Source organism: Chelmon rostratus, chromosome 6 (assembly GCF_017976325.1).
Source record: "Chelmon rostratus isolate fCheRos1 chromosome 6, fCheRos1.pri, whole genome shotgun sequence".
NCBI classification, from domain to species: Eukaryota; Metazoa; Chordata; class Actinopteri; order Chaetodontiformes; family Chaetodontidae; genus Chelmon; species Chelmon rostratus.
The window spans coordinates 11,004,888-11,017,600 of record NC_055663.1 but is presented as its reverse complement, the minus strand read 5'-3'; the positions used below and the strand labels follow the sequence as shown (position 1 = coordinate 11,017,600).

Here is a 12,713-nt window from a genome sequence, read left to right as displayed (position 1 = left end):
GATAATGTCCTAGAAACAAAGAGAGAACGCCATGTTCCAGCTGTCAGAGCTGATTGAGGGATCAATTGAATGAAGTGGGGTTTTTGTGAATATCTAAAAAGGGGGTGTTTTCTTATAGATAACCTTGAATAACCTCGCACCTGCTTGCCACCACAGGTCACTGGAAAAGAAAAAAAATTGAAGTTCAGCAGGAGGTTTGTCCCCTCTGCCATAACAGAGCTGAATAGAAGATCCAAATTATAATGTGCCTTGAGTTTGGTCATTTGTGCATGTCAAGTTTGAGAATGTGCTGGTTGTGGGTGTATGTTGTTGGATCCATGTATGTATCTGTAGAGTTTGATGTATTGTTGTATTCTTGAGTGCTGTGCAGAAGGTGGAAAGAATTGTCATGGCAAAGGACAAATACCTCTTAATCTAATCTAAATCTATTATGATGATAACAACATTGTAATATCTATGGTATCCATATATACCACGGTAGGTCACTATTCTTTAATTGAGTACAATGAATGTTGTGCATTGAAGTTCTGAACTTTTTTCAGGTTCATGATAAAATTTATAGGGTAAAAAATATTAAAATTTTAATAGTAGTTTCAAACTGAGATGATGTTACACAATTCTTTAATGATATCAGGGAGTCCTGAACTCTCACTCCGTAAATAATTGAGTGCTCATCATCTTGCCCCCTCCTCCTCCTCCTCCACCTCCTCGCCGTCATCATCAGATCAGACTGTCGTGCTGCATCCTTGGTACGTGCGCAGCCACACTCCGCTCATGGCAACACTGTACACAAGTAAGCCGAGTTCAACCACTTTACACTGTAGGGGTAGGGGCGTCCTTTGTCCCACCGGCTTAAAGCGCGCTTATCCCACCTCCAGCCAGCGGCTGTCGCATCGTGTGTCTATTTACGGACGAAGACGGCAATGTCGCATTGATGTTTGCAATAAATTATGGGTCAGGGGCAGGAAACGGTTCACACGATAATGGTTCATTCCTAATGTACGACGTGCAGAACTGAACGCGCCGCACCCCAACTATAACTCTTGAGCTCAACTGAAAGTGCTGGTCACACGTAACCCGCCTCCGCGAGATTCTTATTTGCCGACTATCCCCAGTGGGTGGGTCGTTCAACTACAGTGCGGCAGTCCATTGGCTGGCGTGTTGCCAGTTTCTTTCTAATTTGCATAACCAGGTCGGGTTGCAGATGCAGGGGAGTGGGCAGGGTAGGGGTAGTGCAAGTGTACTGAACTTCTGCGTCGGTGTGGGCTATACTATAGTCTTAAAATGCACCTAACTTTAATCATGCACTGTGATTTATTTTAGAGAAAAAACAATTTCGATGCCTGGATAGATGGCAGACGGACTCCCATCGACGAAAAAGAAATATTTTTTCTTTTAAAATTAACCCAAAAGAAAACTTGGGACTGGTAAGTAGCTCCCTTTATCTGCCACTGTTCTTTATTCTGTGTATATTGTGTTGACGAATAGGCCACATCCACTGTGTCACTACATGTAATTTTCCAACACATTCCTTTACATTTATCGTGTGTAATTGTATTATTTTGGAACTTTTTCATCACAACTGAAATGGAAGGTATTTTAATATAATTCGGAGGCCAAATACACAGAGCGTTGAGCTACAATGTCCAATTCTGTTGTACAGTTTGTTACAGTGTTGGGATTTAAGATATTTGTCGACTTAATTGAATTGTTATATAATTTTGCGTTGTGTAGATTAATTTAAACAACGTTATTTTTCAAGTATAACGTCAGTAGAGGGTGATAGCACTAATCTCTCTTCATATGGACTGTGTCTGCTTTATTTCTGTTTTATTACACAGCCTTTGTCTGTGTTCCTCCGCAGATTATGTGCTCTCATGGCTGTCAGCGTAATATCTGAGATCTAAAAGCAGGTAAGCCACTGACTAACGCACATTGTGCCAGTTGTCAGTTCCACTGTGCGTGTGACAGCGGCTAACCTGGTTTTGGGAGTACTTCTCATGTTTGGCACGGCCAAGACGAGCCACAGCCGGACCGGACCCTGGTCTACCTCCTTGATCATGTCCCCTGCACATTGCTGGGGCAGGCCTGTTCAACACGACTGCTCTCCCAGCGGTCTCCATGTGCACTGTAGCCTACTTCCTCCTATGTTCACATACTGTTCCCTTAGGTCAGTAGCCTTTGCATCGTCTCCTATGGAGCCCCTCTCTCTAATGCCACCTACTGTCAAGACTATTGGTGAGTGTTTTGTTTCTGTTTCTGTTTCATCTGTGCAGCTGAGACATGATAATCATCATCATACTCACTGCTTTCAAATTTGAGGTCAGGGGCCCTTCAGGGGTTCCTGAGGAGCTTCCCTGGGGACCTCCAGCAAAAATTAGCATTATTATAAAGGAACAGGTTTTAGAAGAAAATGGATCATAATATATTAATGTGTCAAACTAGCTGCAGGAGTTTTCCAGTTATTTAAGCAAAATTTGAGCTCCAATTAAGAACATCCATGTCAATTGTATCCGTATTTTATGCATTATGTCATGTCTGTTTGCAAAAGTATGCCTCAAGTGAGAAGTAAAGTTTCTGCTCAAATCATTTGTGGCTTTACGTATCTTACTTTCTGTTTGACCATGTGACGTATTTGTCGGTATCAGCGAGAGTGTTTTATTCCCATCGGTGCATAATGACTCATTGTGACACAGAGGAATAGATAAGTGCACTATGTCAGACTCATTAACTTGTGGCCACCCCATTCATCATCATCATCATCATCATGTGGACGTGCAGATGCTCACTCGTGTCCACATTGAGGAGGCTCTTTCCCAGAAACCCGCTTGCCTGTTATAAATACCTATCGACCAGTTTTCGTCCCAAAGCGGTCAAACGTCGAGCTTTCGCATTCATCTGAAACCTTCCAAAGAAGATTTGGATGGGGTTCATGTGGAGTGCCACTGTATGAGCAAAAATAATTCCCTCTCTGTGGTGTCCTGAAGCATCATCATAATCTGTTAATGTCCCCTTGATGAGATTGGAGTCCTCTGGGTTTAGATATAAAGTGGGTGAGGTTGGATATATTTCACTTTGCATGTAGGATAACAGAAAAAACACTGGCACCGAGGTCATCTGAAAATAAAACATCAGATCTGAGGGGTCGACAAGAAACGCAATCAATTTCAGCGCTATGGCTATTTTTTCTCTGCATCATTTGGGATCACATGACCTGCCATTGGACACTCAGCGTGAATGTAGTAGTGGGAGATACAAAGGGTAAGACTTTGTAGTTTGAGGTTAGGTGTATGTGCAGTATCCCTCGTGTCCACAGGTAGGCATCAGCGTTGCACCATGCTGTGGGCTTGTCCAGACAGTGGGACCTAAACAAGGATTTGGAGCTTATCTAACCCCTGCCAAGCCAGACAGCTTTAAGTCTTCTCAGTAAAATCCAATTCTACATAATTAATCATAATATGTATCCCCTTACTTCAAAACACATGGTTACCAACAGTGGCATAAAGTGGAAATAATTTATTTTTTTAAAAAGTATATTTTTGATGCTTTGAGTTTCTGACATCCATTCATGCACATCTGCACATGGAAAGAAAATATGTGCATGCTTGGGTCTTGTACCTGGCAAGTGTCTGCACACAGAGTATTTATAGAAATCCGCAGGGTTTCAGTCAGGGGTTAGCCAGGGCACAGGGAAAGCTCAAGTCACTCAGTGTGTGTGACAGCCAGCATATTTACTCTCCAGGGTAAACAAACAGGAAAGGGGTGGAGGACAAAAGTGTTGTGCAGAAGCCCATGGTGGTGGAACTGTTTGTTTATCCTATCATGCCGGGGTGATTTTTATCACAAACGACAGAATGCAACAAAGCAACGAGTTGTTTTGTGTCTAATTTAAAGAGAGGCAGCACACACACGGACTCGGGGAGTGAAGTCCACAATTTCCTGCAATCAGATGTCCTCCGACAGCAAGCAGTCACCTTACTGATAGCTTGAACACACAAGGAACTTAAAAAACTATCGACTGGGCACATTTACGACTCAGTTGATTGCTAGTCAAGCGTCTCAAATGCTCAAGTCTGCAATGGCCTTGTTCATTTATGGTCACGTCTTGTAGACATACTGCATGACATCATCCATAAAAGCAGTCGCCGTGATGTTGGCCACATTTCGCTCTGCTCCCGAGGATGCACTCTGTGAACTTTCAATCGGCCACCTGTGAATACCGGCTTTAACATGCCCAGAAATGATCGTGCATCATAGGGCCCATTACACCACAAGCAGTGAAGGGGAGCATGCATATTTCAGTGCCTATAATATATTCATAATGCATTTCACATAGGAGCTTCATGGCACTGTAATTTTTAGAAAGTATACACTGGTGTGTTAATTATTTACTGCAGGGTATGCCAGATGTGCTGCACCTCCACTCCTAGTGACTGTAATTACAAGCATGATTATAATGAATGTGACTCCATTAAGAGGGCATTAAGAAAAACACTGCACAAATGATTATCTAAAACACAATACACATTTTTATTATATTTAAATACATAGTAATTGTAATAATTGCTCTAGGTAAAAGGTTTCTAAATTATTTTACATTTCATACAGATACTTTGCAGTGTTTACAATAGCAAAACTCTGTAAATATATTTGTCTTATGTATATACAGTATGTATATCATGGTAGATTAAATAGTGACAAAGAAAGGGGTTAAATAGGAGGTGACGGTGACAGAACAGTGAACAAGTTTCCCTTGGCCCTGCGGTCCATGATTTATCTCCATGACGACTCTCTGGATGTCAGGACTGCAAGACACACAAAAATAAGTGGGGATGATGATCCCTTTGTTTGGACAACATTTTTCAGCTAAGACAGAGAAGGAGAGACCTGTGTCAGTCAAGATATTCACACATGCCCACGAGAAGCAGACACAAGACCAGTTATTGGGTTCATTCCTTTACCCGCAGAGGCTGTGGACTACGACTGGAGTCTTGTAGTCAGAGTAGCATTTTGGGCCAGAATCAGTTTCAAGCATGTTTCTCTAACAAGCACTAAGTCTGTAGTTTCCAAAGCAAGAAGCAGTTGTATAATCCCACAAAAGAAACAGCACACTGGAGACAGTAAGGAGAGAGTGCACACTCAAAACACTTTGACCTGTCAGCATAACAGAGAGACATATAATAAAATGCTAAGTGCTATGATAAAGTAAATTTTGGTTTATGTGGGTTGGATGGTCATTTACTGCAACTGTATTGAAAATGAACTGAAAAAAACAGCGTGTCTTGTTTGCGTGATGATTGTTATTAGGATTAAGGTAAGTAAGCTCATCCTAAATCTACAGTACACTGATGCAGATTGGAAGTTATGACAGGTCAAATGTTAGGCGTGATGGCGGCAAAAGAACCGGGCCAAAGAAAAACATCTCAACAAACCACGGCCCCATGACCCTACTTCTGAAATGTATCCCTTCTTTTAGCACGGAGCTTGACAAAAATAGACTGGCAAAAAGATAGAAGCTCCTAAAATAAGCTGCACTGACTTCAAGCAGAGCAGAAAGAGAACAGGCAGATACATTTCTGTGTAGGCAAACGAGGGCCGAGGCTTCACACAGGAAGAGAGTGGGACAGTGCAATACACTTTGCAGAGCCCTCCATGAAAGGCTCTTGCTCTTTGGAAGTCAAGCGTCACCAAAGTACAAGGCATTGTATAGATACACCCTGCTCACATATAAATAGTATCCATACATAAAAGGCAAAGTGAAATGACATTGGTCTCATATCTTTCCATGTCACAGTATAAAAACAGCGCTACAATCAGAATGTCTGCTAAAGTCATTCCCAGTGATCGATGTGTTACATGGAGATACGGTGAAAAGCAGCTGTCGGTAGACGACTGTTGACTTGAGGGTGGGAAGGCCACTCTGTATTACAGAGAGGGGAATTAGGAGCAAGTTCCAAGATGCATTAAAGTATAATGAAAGCAGGTACTGTTAGTCCGAAAGCAAACAGTGAGAGAGGAGCAGGGCGGGGAGTAGAGACAACATGAAAGGACAGAAAGACCAAGAGAACGGAGGCGCACAGGGATATGTGAGAAAACAGAAGTCAACTGTAAAAAGTTAAGGATAGGAATCAGCAGAAGACTGAGAGTTAGGTGCAGAAGAGAAGTCTTTCAGCCTTTAAAGGTAGAGCACAGGGAAGAGCAGCTGAACAGGAGCAAAGACCTCCACCATACAGATGCTTCCACTACCCAGCACCAATAACGCCAGCTGTCGCCTTAAACCCAATGAAGCTGGGGTAGAGAGTTTGGGGGGCAGGGGGCTCTGGGGACCGGGGGACGGGCAGGGCAGGAGAGGAGCAGAGCGGGGTGGACTTGGGAAGCAGCAGGGTCTCACACATACACACCCTCGGGGTTGAGACTGGACACGAGAGGGTTTTGCAGGTTGCGTGGATGTCCCAGGAACTGTTTGGCAGTGGGGCGAGGCGGCGATTCCACTGGAGTTACACTGTGGCCTGACACAGAGAAAGACATACGTTAGCCATGTGACTTTACCGGCCGACCGTACGATGCTGACCTTTTTGTTTCCATACCTCCATTACTGTATCCCTCCTGCAGGAGGTGTGCCAGCTCTAGCTGCTCCAGTTGCTCCTGAAGCTCTGTGCGTGAGTGGGTGTGCGCTGGCAGGACACCTGTCTGTTGAATAAACTGCTGCAGGTTACACTGCCTCAGCTCCTTATTCAGCTCCTCCAGCTCCTCCTGCTTGGCCTGAGATGGAAAAGAACATGGATCAGTGAGGAAAACAAAAGGACAATTGAGAGCACACATCAGTCAGCGCTGACTCACTGAACACTGACACCTTGTCTGGCTGTAAATGGAAGTGGGTGCAGCACAGGGAAATGGGATGTGCTAAACATGCCTGCTAATCAGTAGATATAATTCTGTTTTGCATGATTTCAGTGATAACAACAACAAAACAATAACAAAAAATAATGACAGCAGAATTTCTTAATTTATTTATAAGGCAGGGCTAGTGTATTTTGCCTTTACTACTACTGTAAATGTCAAGCATCTTTTCACCATAAGGGGGCAACAGAGTCTACAAGTACCCATCAGACCATTCAGCTACAATGAATCACAACTACTACACACATATTATCTGAATCCATCAGGTTCCAGCAGTGTGAAGCATACTTAGAGATGGATACACAGCAATGCTCATCTGCAGCTGCATTTCAAAGCTGACTGGATGCTGATCCAATTATTGAAAACCTGGAGTTCAGAGACCCTCCATCGAGACAGTGGCATCACCTTTGTTGCCACAGATTAAACTGCGCACAGACAGTCTATCAGTCTTAATCGACTATCCATTTGTGCTTAATCAATGTGTCTGCATGCAGTCCAGGAACCAGCAGCAGTATGCTATAGCCCCCAAACCCAGCGTATGTGAGTGTGTCTGTGTGTGTGTGTGTATACATATAATTGATGTTGGACTGAGGCAGCCTGTTGAGACAGTTCACACCTGCAGGTCTGCCTCCATTAGCCTAATGACAGGAATGCTGCGCTCATCTGCACCAGCACTTAAACACTGGGCTGGCAGCCTCAGCCGATCAGCTGACTGATGACTGACACAGCCACACATACACACCTTTCCATCCCGATGGATTCAGCTTTATTACACTGTATCACTTCCCACTGTTAAGATGCCATTAACAGAAAGTAAAGCAAGTTGGGACGCTGTGTAAAACACAAATAAATCAAAACGCAATCATGTGCAACCCAACCGTATTTAGTTGGTCTTGTGAATGTTCCTGAGTGCAGTAACATCCTTTATACAATCATGTGTTCACAAAGTGGTGAACCTTGCTCCATCCTTGCTTGTGAACGACTGAGCTTTTTGAGGATGCTCCTTTCATTCTCAATCATGATACTATCACCAGTTACCAATGGACCTGTTTACCTGTGGAATGATCCAAACAGGTGTTTTTGGAGCATTCCACAGCTTTTCTAGTCTTTAGCTGCTCCTGTCCCAACTTGTTTAAAACGTGTTGCTGCATCAAATTCAAAATAAGCAGATATTTACAAAAATGAATGAAGTTGATGAGGTCAAACATATATATTATATTGTCTTTGTACTGATTTCAATTGCGGTTACATCAAGAAGAATGAGAAAATGACCACATTCTGTTTTATTTATGTTTTACACAGCGTCCAAACTTTTTTGGAATCAGGGTTGTGACTGGCAAACTGATCATGACATCAGTCCCCTTTAGTTCCGTCAATCAGGCACTAAATCTGTTGAGCTCAACCCCAGAATCACACACACGCTTGCCACGAGGATGACTAACTGATGACTCAAATGAGTTTACTGTTATGTTTTAATCGTTTTTGCAGCCAGTTTGCTATTAATGACTTAGAGCCCAGTGGATTGGAAACGGGACACAATGGTCTTTCAGTCTAGATGGTCGATGGTCAACACATGGAAACACCAGACTACAACTGTTTGCAGTGTCCTCTATTTCCACGTGACAAAACATATTACAGTAAAAGAGAAATGTCATTTTCTTAACTCCCCTGCCCGGACGTATTCTCAATGAGCTCCACAAAGTGGATACCCAAGTCCTGGGTTCTCTCTGGATTATGAGGAAACTCGAGTTTCGCTTTAAACCAGGTAGGCTTTTATTGATAGAGCTTCATCTACGACAACCACCAAAAGTAAATAAACACGGACACCACAAACTAAGATAAGATCAAGCTAAGTAGATCAAACAAAAAGGGCTGTTGTTTTACAAATCAATCCTCTTAAATCTCTTTTCCATAAACAAGGTACAAGAATGCGTAGATACCAGTACCTGATATAAACACCATTACCCCCCACGTGGTCAGAGCATTCATACAAAATGATACCTGCCAAACTAGTTCAACTAGACGGTCTCCAGGCAATAAAACATTTTCAGACAGGGTAGGATACGAGTATACAACATTCATGTCATCATAATTTCTAGTATAATTATTTAGATATCAAAATGCCACAATAAATCATGTTTCCTTTCTACTCAGTACTCTTCTTCCTTTTTATGAGTGTCTCTGCACTGCTGTTTTGTCTGCCACAGTATGCAGGTAGGAGAGGGATACAGTTTTACATCATAGCTAGAAGAGGGTCTGTGCAACTCCCTTCAAATGATCACATATGGGCTGATGTGGATTTACAGCCCTTTTTCTAGAACCGTGGCCTCTCTCCTTACCTGCAGCAGAGACTCTGCCTTCCCCAGAGCCTTGTCAGTCTCAGATAGCTGCTCCTCCAGATCTGTCCTGTGATTCTCCTGGCTCTGGAGCTCTGCCTTCACAGCATCGAGGGACTCCTCTGGTCTGTTGGCTTTCCCTTCTGCCTGGCTTTCCCTCTGGATTTCTTGCTCCAGTTGAGCGGAGCGAACAGAGAACTCATGTAGCCGCCGCCCACAGTCGTCTAGCTTGGCGTGGAGCTCCCCAAGCTTCCTCCTCATCCCTCGTTCCTTCTCCACCTCCGCCTGGAGCTCCTCCTCCCAGTACTGCTCGTGGACAAGCTCGGCCTGGTTCCTCCGCACTGCTAGCTCCAGAGCGTCCATCTCCTCTTGCAAGCGAGAATCAGAGACTGGCGATGGACATGGAGATGGGTAGGGACGCTCCCAGGTATGTGACTCCCTCTCGAGGGCTTCCAGCTGGGCCTCGAAAGCCCTTAGTCTCTCTTGTTGCTGAAGGACCTTCCTAAAGACCTCCTCTTTGGAGGGGCCAATTGGTGGTGAGGGAGAGGGAGATGGCACATGAGCGGGTAAAGGGCTAGGAGAAGCAGAGGGAGAGGCTCTTTGCTCTGGAGAGTCCCGAGGAGACCTCTTAAACTGTTTGGCTTTGGTTCTAGGAGAGGTGGATGGCCCCAGGTTAAAGGTGAGTGCTTTCTTAGGCTGGCTGCGTTTTGAAGGCTCTGGCTCAGGATGCTTGGGCACCGGGAGGGGAGTTGGTCTGTCTTGTTTGGAGCTGGGTCCGTCACTGCTGCTTGGGCCCGTACGGCGCAGGAAGAACTGAACTTCGCTGCCATGTTGGCCTAACTTCGCCAGGGACTCCAGAGGCCTCTCTGTGGCCAACAGCTGCCTCTCTGTGTCTCTAAGACGCTGGATCAGAACATAACGGCCTGTTTGACCTGGGGACAGAGAGAGACAGAGAATGAGTGCGAAGAAGTCTACACACTAAGAAACAACACAGCCTACCACCACCATATCAAACTCAAGTTTTTACTATATAAATCGGTCGCGACTTGATGAGTTACTTGTCAAAGATCGCTCTTCTCCTTCAGTGCACTTAAGGCAGTCAGTTTGACTCCTCCCACTTTTTCTGTGCAAGCAGTGCTAAGTGAACAAATGACATCAAACGTATTATGATGATGCCGATACCTCTAAATCTCTGCCTCTGAGGATTGAAATAAAAGGCTGCTGTGTAAGACTTGCACATCATGTAAAAAATGTTCAAATAAACTGAAGTTTCCACAAGGACCTTGAAATTAGGACAAACCCTCCCTAATGACTTGGCAGGCATCTCACTCATGGAAGGAGGAGAGTGCTAAATCTGGAGTTATGGTGTTCAACGCTGTTGCAGCGTATGACTTGAATGACGCCGGAGGACACAGAGACAGAGAGCCGGCTCAAATCCAAACTGACCCTCTTTAAATCCAGTCGAGTATTTGAGTTGGGTCAATGGAGAATAAAAAGGTGAGTGCTGAGCCGGACTGCTGCAAACTAAGCAGAGTACTCTCGTTTTGTCTGCGGCAAATTCTCTCTGCAGGGCTGTTATCTAATCACTTAAGGTCTTTCGATAAACTGTCAAGTAGACAAACAAGGGACCAAATAACAACAGCTTCGGAGCCGGCGTCACAACCCGATGACACCATGAGTTCACAGCAGGAAAGCATTCACAGTACTCACCGATGGCCTGGGCCAGAGCAATGACCACGTCCTGGCAGGACGTCTCCTCCGACAGGCCGCACACAACCCGCACCACACCGTCCACCCACACTTTGAGCTCCATCTGGGACCAGGCAGGATGGGGTGAACGGCAAGACGGTCTTCAAAACAGATCACTTCAGCTTGGGTCGACTCAACTCAACACTGCATAGCACTGACTCTGAAAGACAAGAGCAGAGAGACATGTTAGAGGAGTGCTGATTTGTTTGTCGTGTTTGTTGACGATTACGCCAGAAATCCAACTTTCCAGTTGTAAGAACAGACTTTTGTGAATGTACAAACAATGGCGAGCTCCTGGTGGGTAACAGAAAGACACCACACCTATTATCTGAAGGCTTCACTGAGTTGTGGTTCACGATGTAATCTTAGCCAAACATACGCCACAACCTGTTGCTAATCTAAACAAAACACAATGGAACACCAAACAGTACTGACGTCAAAAATGTGCTGTGAAGAGTGAGAGCGTCATTGAATTGTAAATTTCAAGACCAGCAGCCGAGGGGTACAGCAGGCTAGTATTTTGTTAAGTTCCTAGTGGTTAGTTAAGAGCCCCGGCAGTATCTTGTGGACCTGGGAGCATAAATGCCAATCTGTAACCCAATTAAACGCTCTGCTGCCCTCCTTCAAAGCCGTTATGATAGCTTACTGCCGAGGGGAACGGACAGGGAAAGTGGAGCAGCTCAAGTGTGTCTATGTTTGGGAGAGGGTGTTTGTGCGGGCAGAAATACATAGAAACATGGCAGGAGAGACAGAACAAGCGTGCGAGTCTGTGTGTGTTTGCGTTCCTCGGTTTGATCCCCCTCAGCAGGACCAGAACTGGGTCTCATCATACTTCAGAGAGCAGATCAGCAGGTAGCCTAACACGTGTCTGGGCAGGAGGTTTAGCCTAAATGAATATTGTTATGTTCAGCCCTCACTCTGCCTGTCTGTACTTTTACAGCTAAGCTTCAAAACAAGGTAATAAAATACCGCAGTGCTCATAAAAAGTGAAACGCCTCGGGCAGCAGTAAGATTATCTATAGAGCTTGGCACAGTAAATGAAACTTTGTAGCCTAGGTGGGTAAAAAGACAACTCTTCACCCACAGTCAGACAGATGGTGTTCTCTTTCTGTCTGTCTCTCCGGTTCTCAATGGGTGGTGTTCAATACTGAGTCCCACCATTATCTTGCCCCTCATTCAGTGCCTGGCTCTGCTCCACTGGCTGCCTATAGGGAGCTGCTTTGGAGGAATGCACTGACTTCATCTGCCAGCCGGAAGAATTCCTGCTTTTCTTAACAAAGCCCTCACCCCGCCCTCCTCCTCCTCCTCTGCTGCTGACCTGGCTGCCCCGCACCACCATTACTTCTCCGCTGTTTTGATGCCAAACACAAACTCTGCTAGGGGGGGAGCAACAGCCCCTGATGTGGCAACAACATCACACAGAACAGCTCAACGCGACACACCACATACAGAGGGAGTGACGGCACAGCTCGGAGACTGAACCCAAAGAACGAGATCACAGGAAACACGCTGGAGATAGAGACAGATGATCACATGCGGTAGAAATTCTTTTGAACCATGCAAACAAGGTGATATCATCTGGAAAGAAACTTGATACAAAAAAGGAGTGCTATCGAAATCAAACACCACAAATTTCAACACAATGGAGTGGATGTTGATGTTTTTCTATCAGAGGACAGAATGTGCTCTGTTATTAGATTAAGACTAACTGGTTCAGTCACAGAGTGA

The 12,713-nt window shown here is 44.8% G+C and overlaps 1 protein-coding gene across 2 annotated transcripts in view; it reads right to left on the bottom strand.

Moving 5' to 3' along the window:
- Nucleotides 1-4,509: 4,509 nt before the first annotated feature.
- rassf7a (Ras association domain family member 7a) overlaps nt 4,510-12,713 on the bottom strand; it is a 36,729-nt gene continuing 28,525 nt past the window's right edge. For both annotated transcript variants that reach the window (XM_041939119.1, XM_041939118.1), the window contains 5 exons: nt 10,947-11,145; nt 9,240-10,168; nt 6,588-6,762; nt 6,402-6,509; nt 4,510-4,805 (listed from right to left, as the gene is read on the bottom strand). In XM_041939119.1, coding sequence (XP_041795053.1) covers nt 4,774-4,805; nt 6,402-6,509; nt 6,588-6,762; nt 9,240-10,168; nt 10,947-11,049 — 1,347 coding nt within the window. In that variant the 5' untranslated portion in view covers nt 11,050-11,145 and the 3' untranslated portion in view covers nt 4,510-4,773. The remainder of the gene's footprint in view (nt 4,806-6,401; nt 6,510-6,587; nt 6,763-9,239; nt 10,169-10,946; nt 11,146-12,713) is intronic.